The sequence below is a fragment of the Panthera uncia genome, chromosome A2 (assembly GCF_023721935.1).
Source record: "Panthera uncia isolate 11264 chromosome A2, Puncia_PCG_1.0, whole genome shotgun sequence".
Taxonomy (NCBI): Eukaryota; Metazoa; Chordata; class Mammalia; order Carnivora; family Felidae; genus Panthera; species Panthera uncia.
This window is the reverse complement of record NC_064816.1, coordinates 18,524,491-18,546,537: the sequence shown is the minus strand read 5'-3', so window position 1 is coordinate 18,546,537 and position 22,047 is coordinate 18,524,491. Positions and strand designations below refer to the sequence as shown.

The following is a 22,047-nucleotide window of genomic DNA, read 5'->3' as shown; positions in this document are numbered from 1 at the left end:
TCTCTCTCTCACACACACACACACACACACACACACACACACACACACATGCATTCATTCATGCACACATGTGAGTACACCTCTATGGATTCTTTATTGAAAGCTCCCAGGAAAACCACCACGCAGGCCAAGCAAATGCCTGTATCTGAACAGGCTGATGAGAACATGTGGCCACTTGGCTTTTTAGTTCACCTAATTCTACCTGATTGTTAGACATTTGCTCCCATTTCACAGATAGCCACACTGAGGCCCAAAGAGTATGACTTAGCCAGGCATCCAGCCTCCTAGCCCTGGCTTTTGAGAGCTATACCTGATACCAGAGATCAAGGAACCATGCTTCTCTTGGGCTCTTGAAAGTGGCCAAGTAGACATGGACAATCATTCCACCCTCTCCTTTGCTAACTACCTCTGCTGCACCCCCCTGACCTAGTCACCCCCCGCCACTTCCCCACACAGTGATGGGTGACATATGGCCAATAAAAATCCTTCCCTGGGTCTGGAGTGTAGGCACCTGGCAGATGCCTCCCCTCTGGGACTGCTAAAACCACGGTCTTAGCTGCCAAGAAGGCTATGCAGGCAGAAGATCAAGGCCAGCCCCAGGGAGAAGCACAGACAAGCAGAGCTGAGGGACACAGAGTCCCTCTGTCCCCAAGACCCTGGTCCCTGCAATTCTGACTTCAATCCTATAAATTAATCAGGCACCCTCCTTAGCCACTGGTGTGCATTAATCTCTTTGGCTTAAAAGGCCCTATGACACCTCCTTCTCAAGCCACATCCTTTCTTCACAGATCATACTGAGCCTGTGATTCGGCACATATGTGTGATAGCTTATCCTTCTTCCTGATGAGTATAAATCTCCTGAGAGCCCTGTGTGCAGCTTTCACTGCTGCTTTCCTTGCACCCAGCACGGGGGCTCAGGCACAGTGCATACTCAGCAACCGAGCAAAGGAGTCCGTCTGCAGCTCTTAAGCTTTGTGACTAGAAAGACTATCTGCCTTTGCATCTGGCCAGCATTTCACTGGGCAGAGTACACAAGGAGGGTTGGTCTGAACCACAGGTTCCGTGAGGCCCCTAGAATTCATCTGGGGAGCCCAGGAGCCCTTCAAAAGGGTGGGCCACCCTTCTTGAAGCCCAGGACTGGAACTGTGATTCAGAAAGCCCATATGATCCTGCTCTGGAGAGCAGGCTCTTGGAAATGAAACCCCATGGGTAGCAAAAGCCTGATTTTCTGGGCAGGAAGTCCCAGAGGTAGATTTGGGGCTGGGTTCCTTATCCCTCTGGCAACTTCAAGTATTTCTCTCCTTCCTGATGGCTAAGTATGCTAGGGTAGCACATGAGTGCTGGGCACTAGCCATGCACCAGGCAGCTCACTAAGCACTTCACACACAGCATCGGCCCGGAGCCCCCAGATGACTCCCCAGGGTGGGCACTACCTCCTCACTGCAGTTGAGGAAATGAGGCGGGAGAGCTTGGGGACTTGTCCAAGGTCGCCAAGCTAGGAAGGAGTCTATATCTCAGGAGTGCTGGCTTCTCCCTGCCTTCTACCATCTTCCCCCCTCCTCCATACCCTGAGGGGACGGGAGGTGGAGGAGGGAGAGCTGCAGGTGCCAGATGAGCTCTTGGAAAACTGGGAGGTTTCAAGATAGGAGCTGAGGGAATATGCCAGAGTCAGGGCCCCCCCGCCCAGCCTGCCCGCAAGGGCTCCCGAGGGCAGAGGGTGCTCTGCTGCCGGAATAGTCAAAAGACAGTCTCCAGCGTCCCGCCCCCTTCCCTCCCCGACATTCTCGCTGCCAAATGAAATCTGGCAGCTTCTGAAAATAGCTCAGTGCTGCAGCAGGCTCTCTGCCCGCCCTTCAGCAGGCTGGCATGCAGCTGGGGGTGGCCACTGTGGGCAGACACTGGTGCACGCGGGGCCTGGGGGTGGGTGTCACACACACAGTGCACTGGGCACCCCAGAGCTGGTGGCATGAGACAGCTGCCATTCCTCCACTCCTCTGACCTTTCCACGCCTGGCAAGGCCACAGTGGCCCTGGAGTCAGCCTGGCATGTTTACCAAGCCTGAAGGGGGTGCAGTCACTAGTAGGTGTGAGCAACTGCCCTTGGGCCACTTTTGTCCACTCATGTAGACAGAGAAACCTAGGAACCAGGAGAAAATGCCAAAATGGTGTTTATTAATATCTAGATGTAAACCCCAGTGGTGTTTTCCTATCTGATGTGGTCTAGGGCTTCCCAGCCAGAGAGAGGGGTCAGGAACCAGGATGTGTATCAGGCACTTGTCAGGTCCATATCTGGCACTGAGAACCCTGAGGCTACTCTGGGCAGTGTGGGCCTGGGTAAACCTGGACCAGCAAGGAAGGTCCTCTCTTGTCCCACTCAGGCTGAAGCCAGGACCCAGAACCAGACCTTCTAAGCATCGCTCAGCAACCCTCTACTGCCTCAGGTCTGACCTGGAGTGTAGAAAGAGACCCCTGATTAACGGGAAGCCTCTTGGTCCTGTCCTCAGCCATCCACCCTCAAAAAAGTACACCAAGAGACAGTCCCTGCCATCAACCAGGACAAGGTGGAGGATGAACTGTTACAGAGAGAAGCTTTCCTGCCTGGGATCCGGTGAGTGGGTGGGGGCAGGAGAACTGTGCTGGCTTTTGTCACAGTGACAGTTTCCAAAGTAGAAAAGGGTTAAAAATACCTCCCACCCTCCCCTGAGATGAGAAGCCACTCTTTGGGTAAGGGGTAGTAACAGGATCACTAGGCCCAGGGACTCTGCAGAGAGAGAGCTCCAAGGGGCCTGTGGGATGGGGTTGCAGCAAGATAGGGCTGGACCCCCCAGCGAGGCAGGCAGACTGACCCTGGTGCCTCGAGGAGACCAAAGGGAGGAATCCTGAGAGGGGCAAGTAGTGTGAGGGAGACAAACCTCTCCAAGGAGACAGAGGTGGACCCTCCATTGGCCCTTCTCCCTCCCTTACTCTCTTACTCAGCATTCAGAGACAGCAACTCGGTCCCTGGTCACCATAGCAACCAATGGCCAGATGCCTTTCCCAAGGCCAGGCCCATCTGCCTACCCTACAGAGGGGGTATCTCCATGGGAGGAGGGAAGTCTGCCACAACCCCTAGTGGCCTAGAAGTCTAAGGCCATGTCCCAGCGCAGAACAGACCTATGTCTCACTGGGGCCACTCTGGCCAAAGTCTCTGCAGCTGAGGCAGGTGGCTCCCTAACTCCCAGGCTCTGGGCCCTTTCTAATGAGGTTTGGAGTCAAGGTCTCCCATCCTGATGTTCCAAGTGACAAATTAAAACACAACAAAAAACGATCCTTTTGTTACAAATAATGACCTCAGGCCCTCTGGGTCAGGGCCACAGCATACTCGGATCTATACGCCACACCAAGAGGCCCAGCTCATCCAAAGCCCCATGAGCTACTGGTTGTTGCAGCCCTGTGAGGCTGAGGAGCTGCCTGCCTGCTTCTTTCTCCGCTTGTTGAGCAGTCGATTGTTAGAGGTCTTCAGGTCCTTGATCTGCACCTGGTCATAGTCCACACGCATGGTTGCCAGGGCACTGGTCATCTCCTCCTGCGGACAGATACCCACGGAGGTCAGGACACACTGGCCTCAAGAACCATCACCCTCCTGCCTCTAGCCCCTTACTAATGTCAATGAGGGCAGTGACAGCCTTTATTGCCCAAGCGCCCAGCACTGGGCCATCCCCTTGTGTCACATAATCCTCACTACAGTCCTTTCTGGTGGACCCTGAGCTTATCCACTAAGGCACAGAAAGTATAGTGACTCCCTGGGACCACACTAGTGTAAGTAGGAGAGGGACCTTGGCTAATGTCACCTGCTAAGAACCATAGGCCTGCAGGGGACATCATCTTGAAAGGCACCCAGGACATGAAGCTTGAAGATTGTGTCCAGGGTATCCTGGGGCTCTGAGCTGCTGTCCCATGTGCTCAAACCTGGCTTCCGCTAAGTCTAAAACCAGGCTGACCACTCTCCAAAATAGAAACTGTAGGGGGGTTATGGCCAAAGCCCCTTCACTAAGCCCCTGGCCCAAAGTCCCCGTGAGCCAGGAGCACCATCCTGAATGCAATAGCACAGCCCAGTGCTCTGAGTGCCACAGTTGGACACCAGTGCAGTCAGGTGTCCTGTGTCTAGGCATGGGGGAGGGGCTGATGACGCAGGATCTTGGTAGCCACCACCCTGGAGTCCCTTTTTCCAAACCTCAGGAAGCTGTAAGGAGACTGAGGCAGCATCCACCTACCTTGACCTCATCCCAGTGGTCTCTATCCTCCTGAAGCACTCGGGCCGTGTGGAGTGGGGTCTGTGGCACCACCATCGATTGCTGGAATGAGCCCCAAGCCCATGGATTAGAACCTGCAGGCACCTGGGACAGCACTGGCTCCCCACCCCACCCCCTTTCTTCCTGTCTTAGATGGGACATCCAAGGCTCAGGGAGGCAAAGGAGCCTGACTGAAGCAGTGGCAAAGTCAGGCTGTCGGTGGGGTCCTATCACACATCTGTGGCCTGCCCCAGGACCTCCAGAGACATCACCCTCCTGCCTACGGCCCCACTCCAGCTTGCCACTCTGCCCACCAAAGGGCACAGAGGCACTCACATTGATCCAGGGATGGTTCATGAACTGTGTGATGGTCAGCCTCTCTGTGGGGTCTGTCTTCAGCAGGAGGCGGATCAGCTGCTTGGCTAGAGGAAGAATGGGGAGTGGGGAAGTTACAGAGTCCCTCAGAGTCAGTCCCCCACCCCGCTCTACATGTGCCCCTAGATTCCTAACCCATAGAAACAGTGAGCTAATAACTGTTTCTTGTTTTAAGCTACTAAGTGCTGGGAAGAGCTCATTAAATAGCCATAGAGAATGGATATAGGGTCCTCAAAGGGAAAATCTTAATAAGGGACAGGAGTTAGAGGAAACTTTGAGGAGGTGAGTTTTGAACCCATTTGGTAGATATAGAAACTGAGGTTCAGAAAGTTTGGGTAACCTTCCTAGGGCCACACAGCTGGGATATGGGATATGAGATGTCACACACACAAGATCTGAACGTAGGTTGCTTTGACACCAAAGTGGTATCTCCCAGAATGAAGGCTGATGGGGTCCAGTGGAGCAAGCTCACCATCCTCAGAAACCTCCGACCACTCAGGATTGGGGAAGCCATACTGTCCCAGGCGGATCCTCCTCTTCATCCCTGGGGAGATGGCCTGACCCGTGTTGGAGTAGAAGGGTGGGAAGCCACACAGGCTGCAGGAGAGTGGAGGTCATTCAGCACAGGTGTGAGGGCAGCACCAGGGTGGACCCATTCCCCTCCCCAAATCCCTGACTGAGAAGACAGGCAGCCACTATGGCAGCCACCTTGGCAAGAATACCAGCCCTCTGGACTCTGGGGTCATGCTAGGAATGCCATCTGCCCTTGGCAAGGAGAGACCTTCAGGCAGCCTGAAGGAGGGGTGTCCCCTGACCAGAAGGGAAGGGCAGCCTGCATGAAGAATGACCCACTCAAGGTTCACCAAAGGTTTGAGGGGGGGCAGAAGTGGTTCTGAGGATATGAGGAGGTAGTATAGGGGTGAAGGTGGTGGTGTACTCACAGGATGTACATGATGACGCCCAGGGACCACATGTCACACGACTTGTCATACTTCTCTGGACCCAAGACTTCAGGAGCTAGCAGGACAGAGGGCACAGGAGGGCTCTCAGACCAAAGGTCTTGGAGCCCAGATAGGAGCCTGAAGCCTGAGAAAGGTGGGGAGCAGGTGCCTGGGCTGGGGGGTGGGGCAGAGCAGACTGGTGTCTGGCACCTTCTGGGAAGGCAGCATGTGTGTGAAGTTGGGGGAGGAAAAACGGCTCCCAGAAAAAATAAACCCGCTTTTAGGCTGGGCTGTAAAGAATGATAGCTTCCTAGCTTCTTCGGGCCAATATCAGCCTTGGTGAGGGAGGAGAGGGAGAGAAGGTCAGTCTGGGATTTGGTGGAGTCCAGCCACAGGTGAAGGGCCTCAGCCCACCAGCTGCTCTGTGTCCCTTGTCTCCCTAAATGTACAGCCTAGATCACGGGCAAGGAGGGGCCAAGGGTAGGGCTCTGGTTTCCACTTTCAGCTTGGCTACCATCCCATGGGGCCTTGTTCTTCCCACCTGTGCAATGATGGGCAAGCCAGAAGATTTCCAAGCCAAAATACTGCAAAACACATCCTGGTAAACAGGATACCGTTTCAGCTGTCTCAAGGGTTCCCCACCCCTTCAGCAGCTCTCTTGGAAGGCCTCCCTGAGAGAAAAGAGCCCTCTGTAAATAGAGTCATCACCCCTCTCTCACAGTAGGGACACTTTCCAGATCTGGGCTTCCCACTCACAAGGGAGCAGGGAGCTTCTCTGGAAGCATGAGTATGTGACACCCCCAAATCCCGTCCATGCCCTGGTCTAAGGGACCCTCTCCCTCAAGACAAGTGGCTGGTGCCCTGTATCCTTCTAATGTAATAGGGGAGGACTGCCTACTTTGTGAATATGAATCCCAGGAAGATAAAAACTGGAGAAAAACAACCTCGGTTGGGCTCCGTCCCGAGCTGATGGCAGCCTTTTATCACGTATATATTTAGAGCTGCTGTGATGTCATTCAGCTCACAGGCCACAGCCAGAATTTTCCTGGATCTATTTTCAAAAGCAGAAGCTGAAGTTTGGGAGAATATTTTTGCAGCCTCCGGCCCCCCACGTCACCGCCTCCATAGAATCCTTTCCTCCCTCCTTACTGGGCTTTAACCCTTTGGCTTCTGCAACCCATAGGCTGCCCCACACCACAGCAGGGTCCAGTGGGAGTAGGGACATACAAACCATATCCCAAGGACTCACCCACATAATAGGGAGTGTAGCAGGGTGTCTGCAGGGCATTTTGGGTGGTCTCCTTGGCAAAGCCAAAGTCAGTGAGCTTGAGTACTGCATCTTTCTCCTTGGACGTGTAGAGCAGATTTTCAGGCTGGGCCAGGAAGATAAAACATTGGTCTGGAGTTAGGCACCAAGCAGGGGCAGAGTCCCAAAATGATCTTCAGGCAGACTTCCTTCACCCCAATCCATTCAGGAGGAACCAGCTCCATCTCACTAAAAAGACCGGGGCCCTGGTTACCAACAATGTGGGCCAAATATGGAGAAGACCAAGGTGGCTGGGAGGTAACGCCTCCTTTCGCAGAAGGGAAACAGAGGCAGGTGTTCAGCCAAAGCTGTGAAAAGCCAAGTGCCACACAGAGCCCAGGGGCAGGAACTTTGGAGCCTGTGTTGGTAATGCTGCCATGAAATACCAAAATGAAGGTTCTGGGGCAAGGTAGGTTGTCATGTTGCCAAGCCCATGTCCTGTGCCCAACCTGGAACAAGCGAGCAGGGCAGCCCTGCCCGAGGTTGCTCAGGAAGAAAGCCCCCACCACTTAGGCCCCAGGAGCTGCACAGAGGCTGTTCTTCCTGGTTGCAAAGCACAGAGAGCCTGAGGAAAAGAGAAGCGGGGAGGTCTGCATGGAGGAGGCAGTCCTGAAGCTGGTTTTTAATGAATAGGTAGGACCTAGGGCTCTGGAGGAAAGGAGAGACCCTCAAGCAGAGCTGGGGTAAAAGGACATGGTATTGGATGGAGTTCCAGTTTGGAGCCAGTGAAAGCTTTTTCTCCAGTTCTATTTGAGATGATCTGATCTTGGATTGGGATGAAAGCAGGAAAGCATGTTTAGTTTATTCAAGGGAGTCACCTCTAAAGAAGGTTTTTCTCTCCTTGGGAAAAAAAGGAAGCCAGGGCCAAAATAAAGCAAGGGTTCAGAAGGTGAGTCTGTCCTGGCTCCATGTGTATCCAGAATCAAAAGATAAATGGACTGGCAGTACTCAGCCAGAGGAGGAGCCTGATATTGTAGCTGGGCCCTCCACTCCTCTCTGCCCAGTCTCAGGAGGAAGTAAGCCACAGGGTGATGCTCTAAGCCTGAGGTAGAGGGCTCAGGACTCACAGATTCTGCTCTGATGGTGGTTGGCACGTGTATACATATGTGTGTGGGACTGCCTCATGTGGTTTGCATTTTATGCATCCAATCCTGATGACCTATAGGACCCAGTCCTCCCTAGATAGGACATTTGGAGAGCTGAGCCTCTAGAAAGTGTCTGAATCCCATCCACTGAAAGGGCAAACAGACCCAGGAGCTGGGACTACTTCAACTGGTTCCTCCTTGCCTCCCAGCAAATGGCTTCTTTCCCTTAAAATGCTGGCGTTAGAGGACCTAATCTACGAAAACTATGGCTGTTACTTCACAGAAGCCACAACAGTGTCAGGCAGTCCCTGTCTGAGACCTGGTACATTGCATGTTCATAAAAGTCCTTGCTGAAAGAAAGAATGAATGAATCCCAGTGTGGCATCTGTGCAGGCTTAGGCAAGGTACAATCTCTCTCTGAGACCTGTCTTCCTCATCTGTAAAATGGGTAATGGCTCCTATCTCACAGGGTTATATGAGAATTAAACAAGATGTTTGTCAGTGTCTACTGGCTTGAGGCAAGCACTCATTTCTGCTTAAGCCTACTGGGATTACACAGTGTTTAAAAGAAACAAGGAGACCCATATAGCTAGAGCAGAAGGAATATGCTGAAACCATGGGAGAAGTGGCTGAGAAGAGCAGTCTGGGCAAGGGGGCAGAGGCTTTGAATGCTGATCAAGGAAACTTGCCTCCATCTAGTGGGTACTGGGAGCCATTGAGGCTTGTGTACTCCCTTCCCTGGTCCCCCAACCTGGGTCCTAGAGCCTCACCTTGACGTCTCGGTGGGCAATGTTCCGGCTGTGCAGGAACTGGATGGCAGTGCCAATATCCCGCATGATTCCTGCAGCTTCTGCAGACATAGAGGAGGGGGCAGTGATGCCAGTCAAAAGTCGAGCAGCCTGGGGCCCCCACCCTATCACCCCCCTGGAATAGCACAAGATGGTGATAGCAGTCCTGCCACCCAGGACACCCATCCTATACCCTCACCCCCATTCTCTTAATTTCCTCTGGAGGTAGAAAGCACAGTCCCCCTCTACCTCCTTCCTCAGGCCTGGGCTACCTCTTCCCAGCTGAGATGCTCATTGGCACCAAGAGGCTTTGAGGCCTCCATCCCAAAGCCATGAAGAGTCCATCTCTGACAAGGTATTTTGAACTCATGGAAGTCCTTGGGAGGATGAACACTCTATCCCACCATCTCTTATTCAGCTGCATAGACTGAGGCACAGAGAGGAGCAGGGCCTTGCCCAGCATCACACAGCAACTTTTTGTGACTCATCTCAGTTGGAACACCCCCTCTGGTCCAGCTGCATGCACATACCTCTCTCAGTGAAAGCCTGGTCGCCACGCTCCTGAATCCGGCTGAATAGCTCACCACCTTCCATGCTAGAAGAGAAAAGTGACTGTAAGCAGGGAGCGGGCTAATCAAGTGTCAGCCTGCCCCTGCTCTGAATCACAGGCCCAGACCTCAGGCCCTGCCGCTCTGCCCCTGGAAACAGTCAGCATCAGCCTCCTCGTGCCTTGAAGAACTTGGTGCGTAGTGGGCCATCAGCTTGGGTGGGTTTAACTGGACTCTTAGAAATAGGGTGGGCTCCCCAGGGATCCTCACCAGGATCACTGCCCCCATCTGGTTGAGGCTTGGGCAGCCCAACCCTCCATCCAAGCCTCAGCTTCTTCATATAAGGGAGGAGATGTCAATTGTCATCATCATGACAACAGCTTTCTGAACACCTACAGGGTGTTGTACCCTGGGCAAACCCTTCACGTGCACTGCTATGTGACCCAGGGCTGGTCCCTTTACCTCTCTGTGCCTCAGCTTCCTCTTTTGTAAAATGGGATTTATAGCACCAGTGTCACAGAGTTGCACAGATTGAATAAGCAATACACATGGAGCATTTAGAATGGAGTCAGGTACAGGGTGAATACTACATTTAGATCTTCCTCCACATTTTACATGGCAGTTACAAAAATTCAGAGAGGTTAAGGGCTATCTAAAATCACACAGCCAGTGGGTGGTAGAGCCAGGATCTGAACCCCAAATCTGACTCAAGAGCTGCTAACCTATAGGATAAGGGAGGACTTAAAGGTAGGTGGGGAGGAGCTTGAGGTGTAGACACGAGGCCCAGGGTCTGAGGAAGGCTAGGGTTGAGCCACAGTGCTATTGGGAGAAGCTCAAGGTAGAAGAGGCCACTGGCTCCCAGTATCTGGAGGGACCACAGGAGTACAAATCGAGGAGGTGACTGTGTGTGTCCTGCTTCCCCCACAAATCTCCCCTGACCCACAATCAGGACTTGGCAGCTTTCTCTGACAACTCTTCCAGCCCCTCTTCCCAAAGTGAAATCACACTGAGGGAAGCCAAATTGGAGCCCCCATGGTTCCCTTCCCATCCTTGTGGGAACGGCCTTGTGGCTAGCAGCTGCACAGCTCTACGGGCAATGCCTGAAGCTGCCCCTCCATTACTCCTCAAGGGCTGGAGTGCCTCCCATAGCTGCTATCTGAAGAGCAGAGAGGGCCCCTAGAAGAATGGTGGGAGCCTGGGGGCCACAGGACTACCAATGAGGCCAGCATACCATTCCATGATGATGAGCAGACAGCGCTTGCTGTGATGCATGTTCTCATACACGTCCAGGATGCGCACGATGTGGGGGCCTCCTGAGGCCTGCCAGTGGTGGTCCACCTCCTGCCGGGCCTTGGGGCTGTCATACAGGAGCTGAGGGCAGGTAGGCACAGAAAGTGTCAGGCTCACAGCCCACTTCTCCAGCAGCCACCCAGATAGTGCCACTGCCCTCACTTTGCAGACAAGAATACATAAGCTCAGAGAGGCCTGTGACCTGCCCAAAGTCACCCATCTTATAAAGGGCAGAATGAGGATTTGAATCTAGGTTTCTCTGATTTGTGGTCCAATGGCCACAGGAAGCCCCTGGGCGTAGCTGACAGCTTAGAAAGACTCAGAGGCTAGAGAAGCCCTGCATGCCTTCTCCAGGGCAGCCAGGGAAGTGGGAGTTGAGTGGGCTTTGTAAGCAAATCACACATCAGGTATGAGACCCCAGGTCAGGGGCCACACATCCCTCGAGCTGCACTTTTGCAATGTTATGGCATAAGAGTTGTAGACCCATAGGTAGTGTCTGGGGGCAGGGGGCACCCTAGTTGAGGGAGGTAACATCCTGGTCAGGTGAGGCCTGAGTTTGGGGCTGAATTCTCCCAGTGACTCAGTGTGACCTCAGGCAAACATTCACAGCTCCAAGCCAAAGCCCACAACTCAGTAAAATGGAGTAATAACAGAGTCATCCCTACAGGATGCATCACAGCAAGGCAGGTGGCGGGTGGGCGGGCATCAGGATCCTCATTCAGGTTAACTCAGCCCTAGGCTATGGCTGCCAACCATAATGCCAGTTGCTGGAAATGAGCAAGGCCCCCCGGAGTGGTCCTGCTCAGAGGAGGTATAGGGGAGGAGGAGAAGTCAGCATGCGGGGTGAGGTGGTCCAGAATGTGGAGAACAGGGACAAACCATCTCCCCACAGGGCTGCTCACCTGAGACCCAGCCCCATTTGTTTCCTAGTTGATCAGGGTTGAGGACCAGGGTCAGAATTCAAGCCTACAGCTCAGAGCAGTTTCATCTTGCTCAGTACCTGCAGGACACTGTACCATCCCTGGCCTTGCCTTCTCCTCTGCAGGGCACTGTGAAGAACAGCTCTGGGACCTAGCTCTCTAGGCTAAGGTAGACAGGAGCACAGAGGAAGGCAGTAGGCTCTCATGCCTGCTGCCCCATAGCTGTTCCCCCATTTCTGCAGCAGCTAACCACGACCTAGCCTGGGGGTGCAGGGAGCTGGGCAAGCCCCTCCACCAGTTTTGGGGTCCTTGCTCCATTAACCAGTCCAGGGTGGGGGTGTGCATGGAGGCTGCTGTAGGCAGACTCCCAGCCTGGAAACCATGGGTCCTTTGCTCACGCTGCCTTTGCCTCCCAGAACATCCCTCAGTTCTCTGCCCACACAGCTCCTGAGTACCAGACTCTTGCCTGCAGTGCTGAAGGCAGGGGCTCAGTCACTCCCACTCACCACACTAGCTGAGGTGGCTGTAGCCAGGGGTACCCCAGTTTTAGCCACAGGACCCAAGATGTACCATCCTCCATCCCTGCTCTGTTCCCTCTACACCTCTTTTCTGTGTGGCCTCCTTACACTTCTCCCTGCCCCTTGCTATCTCTTGCCCAGTCTGGTCTGACTTGATTGTGTCCTGGAGGGGTCTTCAGACTGGCTCCAGGACCCCCTCTTCACACTGCCCTGCTACTAGCATCTTACTCCTACACCAGAGTCCTCTCTCTTCTCTCATAAAATCCCAAGTGCACAGCTGGAACACTCCTAGTGAGGTCCTCGGCCCTACCTATCCTTGCCCCCACCCCTTAAATCCCCTCCCCCATGGCTCCAAATAATAGCCACCACCTCCCCTGCCATTCAGGGCTTGTCTTCCTCTCATTGCCTGCTACCTTTGGCTCCCAACCCTTCCTGTTCTGGTCAGAATAATGTACTTACCAGGCCCAAACAGCCTTACTCTATGCCTATGCCACATGCACCATTGCCCCTCTCCTTCCCCATTGGGCCAACTCCCTCTTTTTGAGGAAACTTCTGGGCTCAGCTCAAATGTCTCCTTGTCTGCAAAGACCTCCCAGCACCTCCCCCTGTGGTTTTTGCCTCTGTACCTCCAATCAGGCTGAAAGCAGTTTTAGAGAAGAGGCAGGGCAGGTCCAGCTGCAGGTCCCTGGCTGGGGCCAACAGAAAACACTGAGCTCCTGAACAAACAAAAGACGGGCAGGTGCGCACAGTGCTAGAAGGGAGGTGTGGGAGAGAGAGGGGGGAAGGGAGTGGATGGCCAAGGAGGGCCAGAGGGCCTGATGGCCTAAGACTGTACCCTGTGCTTTGCTGAGGTGGAGGAGCAGGTGGAGCTGCCCTGAGTTGGAGCCTCTGAATGGCTCCCACCCTACTCAGTCCATATTTAGGAACCCATTTCCCACACGGATTAAAATAGTCCTTTTCTGAGTGCCAAGGCCCTGAGAACAGGCACAGGGGTGGAGATATGGCTGCCCCCAGAAGACACAATAAATGCCTCCACTGACTTCTCTGCAGGGAAGATCACAGGGGCCAGAGCCGTGGACCTGGTCCCACCCAGGCCCAGCTACCAAGAAATCTCCTGGGCTGTCACTCTTAATCCCTTGGGTTGGCTTTGAGTGTGGCCCCAAACCTCTTAGAGCCTCAGTTTCCTCATCTTTCTTCTCCATAGCCAGAGCCTTCTCCTCTTCCAGGAGTCCCCCCAATGTCACCTCTTCTCAGAAGCCCTCCCTGACCACCCCGACTAAAGAGGACCTCAAGAGTTCCGCATTCTCCCTTCACCCTTTTTCTTTTTTTATACATGTGTTTTGCTCATTAAGGTATACTTCACATACAGTAAAATGCACAGGCCTCAAGAGCCCAGCTCAATGAGTTTTGACAGCTGCACACCCCCGTGACCCACACCCCCATCAAGATAGAAACACTTCCAGCTCCCCAGCAAGCTCCCACGTCATCACCCTTTTTACCTCCCTCCTGTGCAGCACTGGCTCACAACCTACAATTAGCTTGTTCCTTTGATAACTCTTTAAACAAACACACACATATAGATATTGCACTTTCAATGTGGCTGGCTCTGTTCTGAGCACTTTATAAATGTTAGGAGCAAGGGGTTTTGTTATCACCATTCTTTAGCTGAGAAATGGAGGCACAGAGAGGGAAAGTAACTGGTCCCAGGCCACACGGCTGATTCCCCAGCCAGGCTGCACCATGCTGCCTCCCTCATGAGACTGTGGGCCCACAAGAGCATGGCCAATCTGCCTGGTCACCTGTGGGTCCCTGTTTCTGGGCCTGGCACAGAGCACTGGCTCAGATAATACTTGTATATTTATTGAACAAGTAAACCTAGAAAGTAGAGCTAAGAGGATGAAACCCTCACAACTCACCATGAGGACAGAATAAGATTAAATTGAGGAGGACCCAGGAAAGCTCAACAAATGGTGAACCAGATTTTACCACCTCTTCCAAGGAGCCCATCCTGACTGCTCCAGCCCACAGGCTATTGCTATAAACTGGCTTCAGTCATGCAGGTACATGAGTCCATATAATCCTTCATAAAAGATGTCTCCAAGCAAGAGCCCCTTTTTCCCAGGCATAGAAATGAGCACAGGGGTAAGATATAGGAGGCTCAGGTTCTACTCTTACTCTCAGTGTGACCTTGGGTGGTTCCTTTGCGTCTCTGGGCCTCAGTTTCTCACAGAGGGAAACTATGGGGTTTGGGCTAGATTGGGAGAAGGGAACCTCTCAGAGGTTCAGAGATGCAAAGGTCAGAAGCTCCTTGCAAAGTAACTACCATAGCCCCACTCCTACATCACTGCCTTCATGGAGCGGCCCCTGAGTCTCCACGGACACCTATCCAAATACCTGAACCTCATGGGGGCCACCTGGTCCCTAGTCACAACCAGGAAGAAAAGAAGGGGGGTAGTCACCTCAGCAGATCCCCCCACCCTTGCCTCACTCCCATCCCATGTCCCCTGGACCTCCCAGCGGTCCACCAAAAATAAGTGTCAGTGATGGTTCCTGGGCAGCTCCAGCTATGCCCAGCAGGCACCCACATACCTGTGAGACGGAACCCTGGCTTTCTCCTAAGGGTGGGCTCCTGGCTGTACTTGAGGTGAGGGCCCCCACCACAGGTAGATGAGCATCAAATCTGAGATGACATATCCTTGAACAAATGACACCGCTCTAGACTCAGGCTTTGATGAAGCTGTTTCCACCTCTCCCTTCTCCCTCACTCTCCATTGCCAAATTGTCCCCAGACCCTACAGCCAAATGGCCAAGATCCCTGCCAACCCCAGCAGACAGTAGACCCTGACAAAGGTTGAGGCAGCGGGGCCCATGCCCCTCCAGCGGCACCAGGTGGAATGGGGGCCTTGGGACTGGCCAGGCTCCCTCTCTCCCTCCCTGCTGTGTTCCGTCCCAGCCAAGGACAGGCTTCACGTGTAGATGGAGGAGGTCCTGAGTTCAGGAGCTGGGAAAGCAATAGCAACATTTGACTGTTTGGAAAACAATTTGTAGTTGACAAAACGCTCTCTTTTCCCTTATCTCATGGGAATGCTGGTGCCGCCCTATGAGGCAAGCAGGGCGGGACCAGCAACCCCAATTTATAGACTGAGGAAAGAGAGGTTCAGGAAGATGAAGTCACTGCCCTGGGGCCACCAAGCTGGAGTGTGGCAAGGCTGAACAGGGAGGAGAAGGGACTTTTGAGAGAGTGTCCAGACAACCCCTCCCCTAGGGGAAATGGGAGGAGGGGGTGACACCAAGTTGAAGAGGCACTAGCCAAAACTACTGCTTACAAGACTCGGGAAACTTGTTCTGAAATAAACGTGTGCATAGGTGTGTGCGAGAGCAGGGGTGTGTGTAGGGATGTGCACGGGAACATGGGTACATGCATGTATAGGGGTGTGTCCCTGAGGGTGTATGGGTATAGGGAGCATGGGGGGTGGGGGAAGTGTGCAAGTGAGGGGCTGTGGGTATGCATGTGTCTCCATTCCCTGCAATAGTGACTCTGAACCCCCAGAGATGGGAACCACCCATCTGTCCATCTATTCATCCAACATTTTCTATCTCTCTGAAGTGCCTACCAGAGTACTGGACACAGAGAGGTGCCCAAGAAAAACTGGAGGTCTTGCTACCACAACTCAACCTGTGACAGCCTTGCCCAAGCAGGTGACCAAGCCCAGACCCCTCTGCTCAGACCTCCTCTCTCACTGAGGCCCCATCTTCTGCATCACCTCACGTTGCCCAGAGCTGTAAAAGCACTCTGTCTGCTTTCCTAGGGCATCAAACAGAGCTGGGATGTCTGCAGTGGCTCTGTGAAGACGCAGTTTTGTTTTGGGACAAGCCCCAACACCCTACTACCGCCACCTCCCAGCCCCAGAAAGTCCATCCACCCAGGCCCACATACTCACCCACATATCTAGTGTCCACATCCAGCTAACCCCAGGGCTGGGCTCTTCTCAGGTAAAAGTGTTCACACTATCTCCATCTGTCTCACACACAGGAAGTCCCAAGGCCACCAGCCTGGACAGGCAGCCTCCCCCACCCCACTCCACCCCAACCCCCACACTCCCAGCCAGTTAACCTGAAGCCTGGGCCAACCTGCTGTGTGGCCTCTAGGGGAACACCCACTCCTTCCGGGGAAAGAGAGCTGGCTTGCAATCTCTCCCATCAGTGAGGCACTAACAAATTAAGAAATATTAACTCTGGAGTTCTTGACAACCCATGGCTTGAGAGACATCATTCTTACAGCAAAGGGAATCTCCTGGAAGCCAGGTATCCAGTTGTTATCACTGTCCAGTGAGCCACTAGAAGTCTATTATTTCCACTCCTCTATTCATTGACAACATGATTTCAGGCATTTTATAATCCTAAAGCATGACAAATAAAACAAAAAACATCAGATTCTCTTTAGAATGAAGAGAAAAATTAAATATACCAGACACCCATGTAACTAACTCATAACTACAACTGAACATACAATTTAATTCTGAGCTTCCTGGGAGTTTTGGCAAAGAAGAAAACCAGATAGGTTCTGCTGCTTTTATCACCCCATGAAGAGAAGCACGGACATTCTTTGAACTTTTTTCAAGACGAAATTCTTTTTCTTTTTTAAGATCTTTATTTTTTATTTTTTCAATGTTTATTTTTTTGAGAGAGACAGAGACAGAGCAAGAGCGGTGGAGGGGCAAAGAGAGAGGGAGACACAGAATCCAAAGCAAGCTCCAGGCTCTGAGCTGTCAGCACAGAGCCCAATGTGGGGCTTGAACTCACAAATAGTGAGATCATGACCTGAGCCAAAGTCAGATGCATAACCAACTGAGTCACCCAGGCACCCCTCCAAGACCAAATTCTTAAAGGGATTCTGCATCAGACCTTACATGAGGGAAAAGTGTGACATTCTGAAAACGCCTTTGACAATTAATTTTCCAAGATACAGAAAGATTCGCATGAAACTATCTGATAATAAACTCCCTCCTAAAGACTAAGGCCAGCACATGGCATTGTTGCCTGGCACATCCACCAGGAGGCTGAGATAACATCACCAGACCCTTTATTTTCTGGGGAATCTCAGCTTTGTTCTGTGTCAGAGTATGGAAAAGAGAGAGGTAGAAGGACTGGTATGTCCCTAACCCCTATCACATCTTCTCCCACTTGGGGGTCTAGTCCCAGCCTCAGGCAAGGGCAGACCAGAATGCTGAAGAGCTGCATTCCTGGGCTATTGATTACATCATGTTCAACACCCAACACTCGGGCAGCAGAACTGGACAGAATGTTATAGGAAAATACAGGTTTTAAAATCACATTTTGTTCACTGTGGGGAAACCTCTATTCTCTACAGAGAGAGGCTATGGATAAGAAAAAGCACTTTGAAGCAGCACCAGAATCCAAGATGGCGGCCAGCAGGAGGCTGATGAAAGAGCTTGAAGAAATCCGCAAATGTGGAATGAAAAGCTTCCGGAACATCCAGGTTGATGAAGCTAATTTATTGACTTGGCAAGGGCTTATTGTTCCTGACAACCCTCCATATGATGAGGGGGTCTTTGGAATCGAAATAAACTTTCCAGCAGAGTACCCATTCAAACCGCCAAAGATCATATTTAAAACAAAGATCTATCACCCAAACATCAATGAAAAGGGACAGGTCTGTCTGCTGGTAATTAGTGCTGAAAACTGGAAGCCAGCAACCAAAACTGACCAAGTAATCCAGTCCCTCAGAGCACTGGTGAATGACCCCCAGCCCATGTACCACTTCGGGCTGATCTAGCTGAAGAATACTCTAAGGACCGTAAAAAATTCTGTAAGAACACTGAAGAGTTTACAAATAAATACGGGGAGAAGCGACCTGTGGACTTAACTCTGCCGCAACTGACTCCAGCGAATGTGAGTGGAGACCCTGAGCAGCACATTCAGACACCCCGCAAAGCAGGACTCTGTGGAAAATTGACACGTGCCACCGCCTGGCATTTGCTGTGGTACTTACTAACTTTCTACAGTTTTCTTAATCAAAAATGGTCTAGGTAACCTGTAAAGAAAGGATTAAAAATTTAAGACATTCATAAATAAATAAATAAATAAATAAATAAAAACACTTTGAACTTACCACATTCCCTTTGACAAGAATGTTCAACTCAGCCATATCTAAGATCCCTTCTGGCTCCCAGTCTGATTATTTGGTATTATTTTTTTCCCATGGTGACAGATCTCTAATTTTATGAGAAACACATGCCACTGGAATGGCAAGATTCATTTTATAGCCAGCTGTTGAGACCACTCCTGCCTTGTGCTGCTAATACCAATGAGGGCCACCCCTGGCTAGCCCCTGACCCTTGCAAGCTGCTCTGTCCACTCAGAATGGTAGCCATAGCCTCAGAGATGGGATGGTATGGATTGACCTCAAGTTCAGGATTCAGAAGCAGGAATTTCCTTCTTAAGGCCTCAGTATCTTCTTATAAAGCCAGAGCCATGCCCCTCTTCCCCTCACTCACTGCCTCCACTCCCCCACTCCCATCCCCATCCAAGGATACTAGTGCTGTTTGGAGAGGTGCCGGCAGTGTCAAATCTAACTTTTTAGCCACAGCTTCAAATTAGAGCATCAGACGTGTGCCATTATTCTCTCACACACTAATTTCCCCAGCTTTTGTAGCTCATTAAAGGAGCTAATGGAACCAATTCTGCAGCTATGCATTAGTTGGCTTCATGTCAGATCAGACCTCGCTTCATTAAGTTCTGACCATATCTTGTCCTCCACTTGCCCTGTCCATTTACCTCTCCTCCTCAGAGGCTAAGTTCCAGGGAGGTCAGCTTGCACGACACCACAGACCCCAAATGCCCAGGCCCCAGCTGGATGCTCGGGGACTGATAGAATCAGATCAGTTTTAGCAACCCCTTCATGACAACTGTCTCCCTGGTGCTCGGCCAGCAGTGTGTTGGCCACAGCATTTGGTCATAGACATCACCTCATTCAGTGCTCACCATATCATGAGAAGAACCAGTATCATCCTTTTAACTGTGGGGAAACGGTGATTCTGAGAGGTTAGGTGACTTGCCCAAAGTCACACAGCTGGGCAGTGACAGTCAGAACTTGAACCTGCCTGTTGGTATCTAGGCAGTGGGGACCATGCAGATAGCTGTTTTGCTCCTTTCATATGTGGGGTTTGGCCCCATACCCTGGGGTCTAGACTAGGCTCTGCCACTTGGTGGTTATTGTAACAGCGGCTGAGGAGACTCAGGCTCAGGGAGGTTTTGGGGCTTCTCGGGGTCTCATGGCTTACATATGTAAGCCACCTCTGGCATCCAGGAGTCTTTTGGGAACCAAGATTCAACCCTCATGCTCAGGGAGGCCTGCCTATTTTACAAATCCCTTCCCTACTTCTGCAAATATTTACTGGCCCTGCCTGAGGGCTAGGCCCAGAGCTAGGGCTGAGAATGCATCCACAGGCAGTCTGTCCTCAAGGATTTTGGGGTTTATTGATGAGTTTGCAAATTAGGGTACTTGGTGAGGATATAAGCCCTAGGGAACTAGTCCTGGCTCCTTCTCTCCCGTTTCTTTTCTTTCTAGATCCAGAACCTGGCAGAGCAGGCAAGGTGGGGAAGTCTAGCCAAGGGAGCCTAGGAATAAGGGGAGCCCCCAAATAACCCCCTTCTAGGCCAAGGCCAGAGCACCTGATCACAGGGAGTGAAGTGAGGGGACAAGGGTAGGACAGCTGATAAGCTGGGAGCTTCCCTGACCATCTCCCTAGGATGGGAGAGGGTGGCTGAGGCTCCAATCTGGATGTCTTCCCAGGAACCTCTGTGGACAGGAGATCCGACACACATTTGGAAATTGTCGAGTTAGGAACACAAGACTCCTTCAATTTGCTAAATTTTGATGGCCTCAGTTTATCTGTTTCCCACCAGCTACAGACAACCTGGAAACAAAGGCAGAAGTGCCAGGTCTGGGGAGAGGTGGAGATGGGTGGGAGAGGGGAAGAATGCTTCCAGAAAGAGAGAACTGAGCTGGGCTCCACGGCAGGGAGGGACAGAGACAGCAGTAACATAAGTGTGGGCTGGGCAAGCCCAGAGATCCCAGTACCCTAGGCTGGGAGCCATGTAGTATGAAAGACTAGCTATGGGCATGGGACTTCAGGTCAGACAGACCCGGATGCCAGAAGCAGAGGTCGCTTCCATCCTCCACTTGCCTATAAGCTTTGGGCAGGCCATTCAACCTCTCTGAACCTCACTGGTCCAATCTGGAAAATGGGAACAGTGACAGTATGCAAGTTCCCAGATGGCCATGAAGATGGAATGAGAATACACAGAGGGCTTAGATTAGCACAGTACCAAGTGCATACTGAGTGGATATGGGCTTCAAGGTTTGCTTGGCTTCAGGATTCCCCTGGGTCTGCCCTCAGGTGGCCCCACACTCTTCATGTCCCTGTTCTTCAAAACTTGGGGAAATCCAGATACAGCCTCTGGCACCCAGAGGGATCCCAGCCTCTGGAATCCAGCAGGTCACAGAAAATGGTCTCAAATCCTGAGAGGGGCAGGATTAGACCTGGCTTTGCAAAAATTAATGAAAAATCAAGAGTCTATGGATTCTGTTTTGCTGTGAAAAGCTCAGTGAGGAGGGGAAAGACCCTTCCTGGTGGTGAGAGGATGAGAAGGCTAATCTCAGGGGAGAGACCCTGGGGGCAGGTGGGGAAGCAAGGTGGAGAGCTGGGGACCCAAGTCAGGGAACTCACCCAGCTCTCAGCTTGGCAGACTAGAGGAGAGGCATATCTTCACTCCCTCAAGTGGAAGCCACCTTTATACCCTCAAGTCCTCCATGCATCCTTTTTAGCAAAGTCCCCTTCTGCAAAATGTGCAGTGACCTTGGGGCTTATTCCTTAATTTCTCTGAGCCCCAGTTCCCCATCTGTGGTGTGCAGGCTCCTCACACGTGGCAATGGGGACAGGAGGACAGGCTGGTCTGGGACTACCAACATCTACTTCACAGGTGGAAATAGGGGCCCAGAGAGAGCTACAACCTTCACACAAACACACCCCGCTCAGAGATCACACATGAAGTGGCAGGACAAGAACTCCCTTTGCCCCAGGCAGGTATCAGATCCCAGCATTCTGCCCACAGCCTTCTGACAGTGGGGGGTTTGGGGGGAGGAGCTGAGGTGCCTTGTGAGGTCCCTGAGTACATACTCAGAGGGTACAGGTTCTATTATCCTCCTTTAACTTCTTAGAGGAAAAAAGCATTTTTCTGTCAAAATCAGCTACATAATTAGTGAAACATTACCCTGGTTCTATTTCTCCTATGACAGTGTAAAAATGAGACATTTTCACCCTAAGACTGGAAGATTTCAGCAAATACAAATGTTTTATTCTAACCTCAGAAGCAATGTTCCTTCAATGGTCCCTCCTCACGAAGACTCCCACCTCAGCCAGTGTGTGTCCCACATTGTGCCACAGTGATGCCTACATAGCTGCTGGGGCTACAGAGGGCAGTGGCCACCTTCCCTAAGCAAAGGTGACCAAGGCAAGTGAGGATATGACCAGGGCACCCAGCAGGCCATGCCCCTGGCCAGCCCTAGAGATAGGAGATTCAGCACCCCTGAGATTCTGTCCCCCTGGAGATGTCACAAAGATAACAAAGGAATAAATGTGTGTGGGAGACAGGAGGGGGGACATATTGGACTACTCCAAGAGGCACAGTGCAAAGACCCTAGGGAAACTTCTAACTCCATCCCCCAGACCTGCTCTTCCTGAAGCCAACAGCCAACACTGTATCTGCTGGCATTGCTCTCAATTCACTTGGCTTCATCCATGTCCCTGCAGCTCCCCACACAGGCTTGGGTGAGCACAGGCATCCATTACCTTACTCAGTCTTCTCCCAGGAGAGGCAGGGGCAAGTGGCTTCCAATCTCCATTGGTGCCCCCCAGCACCACCACCCCCACCCCCGGCCCCTCTCTCTCTTCTGCTCCTGTTCAGCTAGAGGGCTCTGAGG

At 52.1% G+C, this 22,047-nt stretch overlaps 1 protein-coding gene and 1 pseudogene across 2 annotated transcripts in view; one reads left to right on the top strand and one right to left on the bottom strand.

Annotated features, from left to right (window-relative positions):
* Positions 1-2,180: 2,180 nt before the first annotated feature.
* MAPKAPK3 (MAPK activated protein kinase 3) overlaps positions 2,181-22,047 on the bottom strand; it is a 28,166-nt gene continuing 8,299 nt past the window's right edge. For both annotated transcript variants that reach the window (XM_049640561.1, XM_049640562.1), the window contains exons 3-11: positions 10,545-10,684; positions 9,296-9,360; positions 8,748-8,827; positions 6,836-6,959; positions 5,587-5,662; positions 5,118-5,242; positions 4,607-4,692; positions 4,253-4,333; positions 2,181-3,564 (exon numbers count right to left, since the gene is read on the bottom strand). In XM_049640561.1, coding sequence (XP_049496518.1) covers positions 3,412-3,564; positions 4,253-4,333; positions 4,607-4,692; positions 5,118-5,242; positions 5,587-5,662; positions 6,836-6,959; positions 8,748-8,827; positions 9,296-9,360; positions 10,545-10,684 — 930 coding nt within the window. In that variant the 3' untranslated portion in view covers positions 2,181-3,411. The remainder of the gene's footprint in view (positions 3,565-4,252; positions 4,334-4,606; positions 4,693-5,117; positions 5,243-5,586; positions 5,663-6,835; positions 6,960-8,747; positions 8,828-9,295; positions 9,361-10,544; positions 10,685-22,047) is intronic.
* Positions 17,463-18,505, top strand: LOC125931029 (ubiquitin-conjugating enzyme E2 L3-like; annotated as a pseudogene).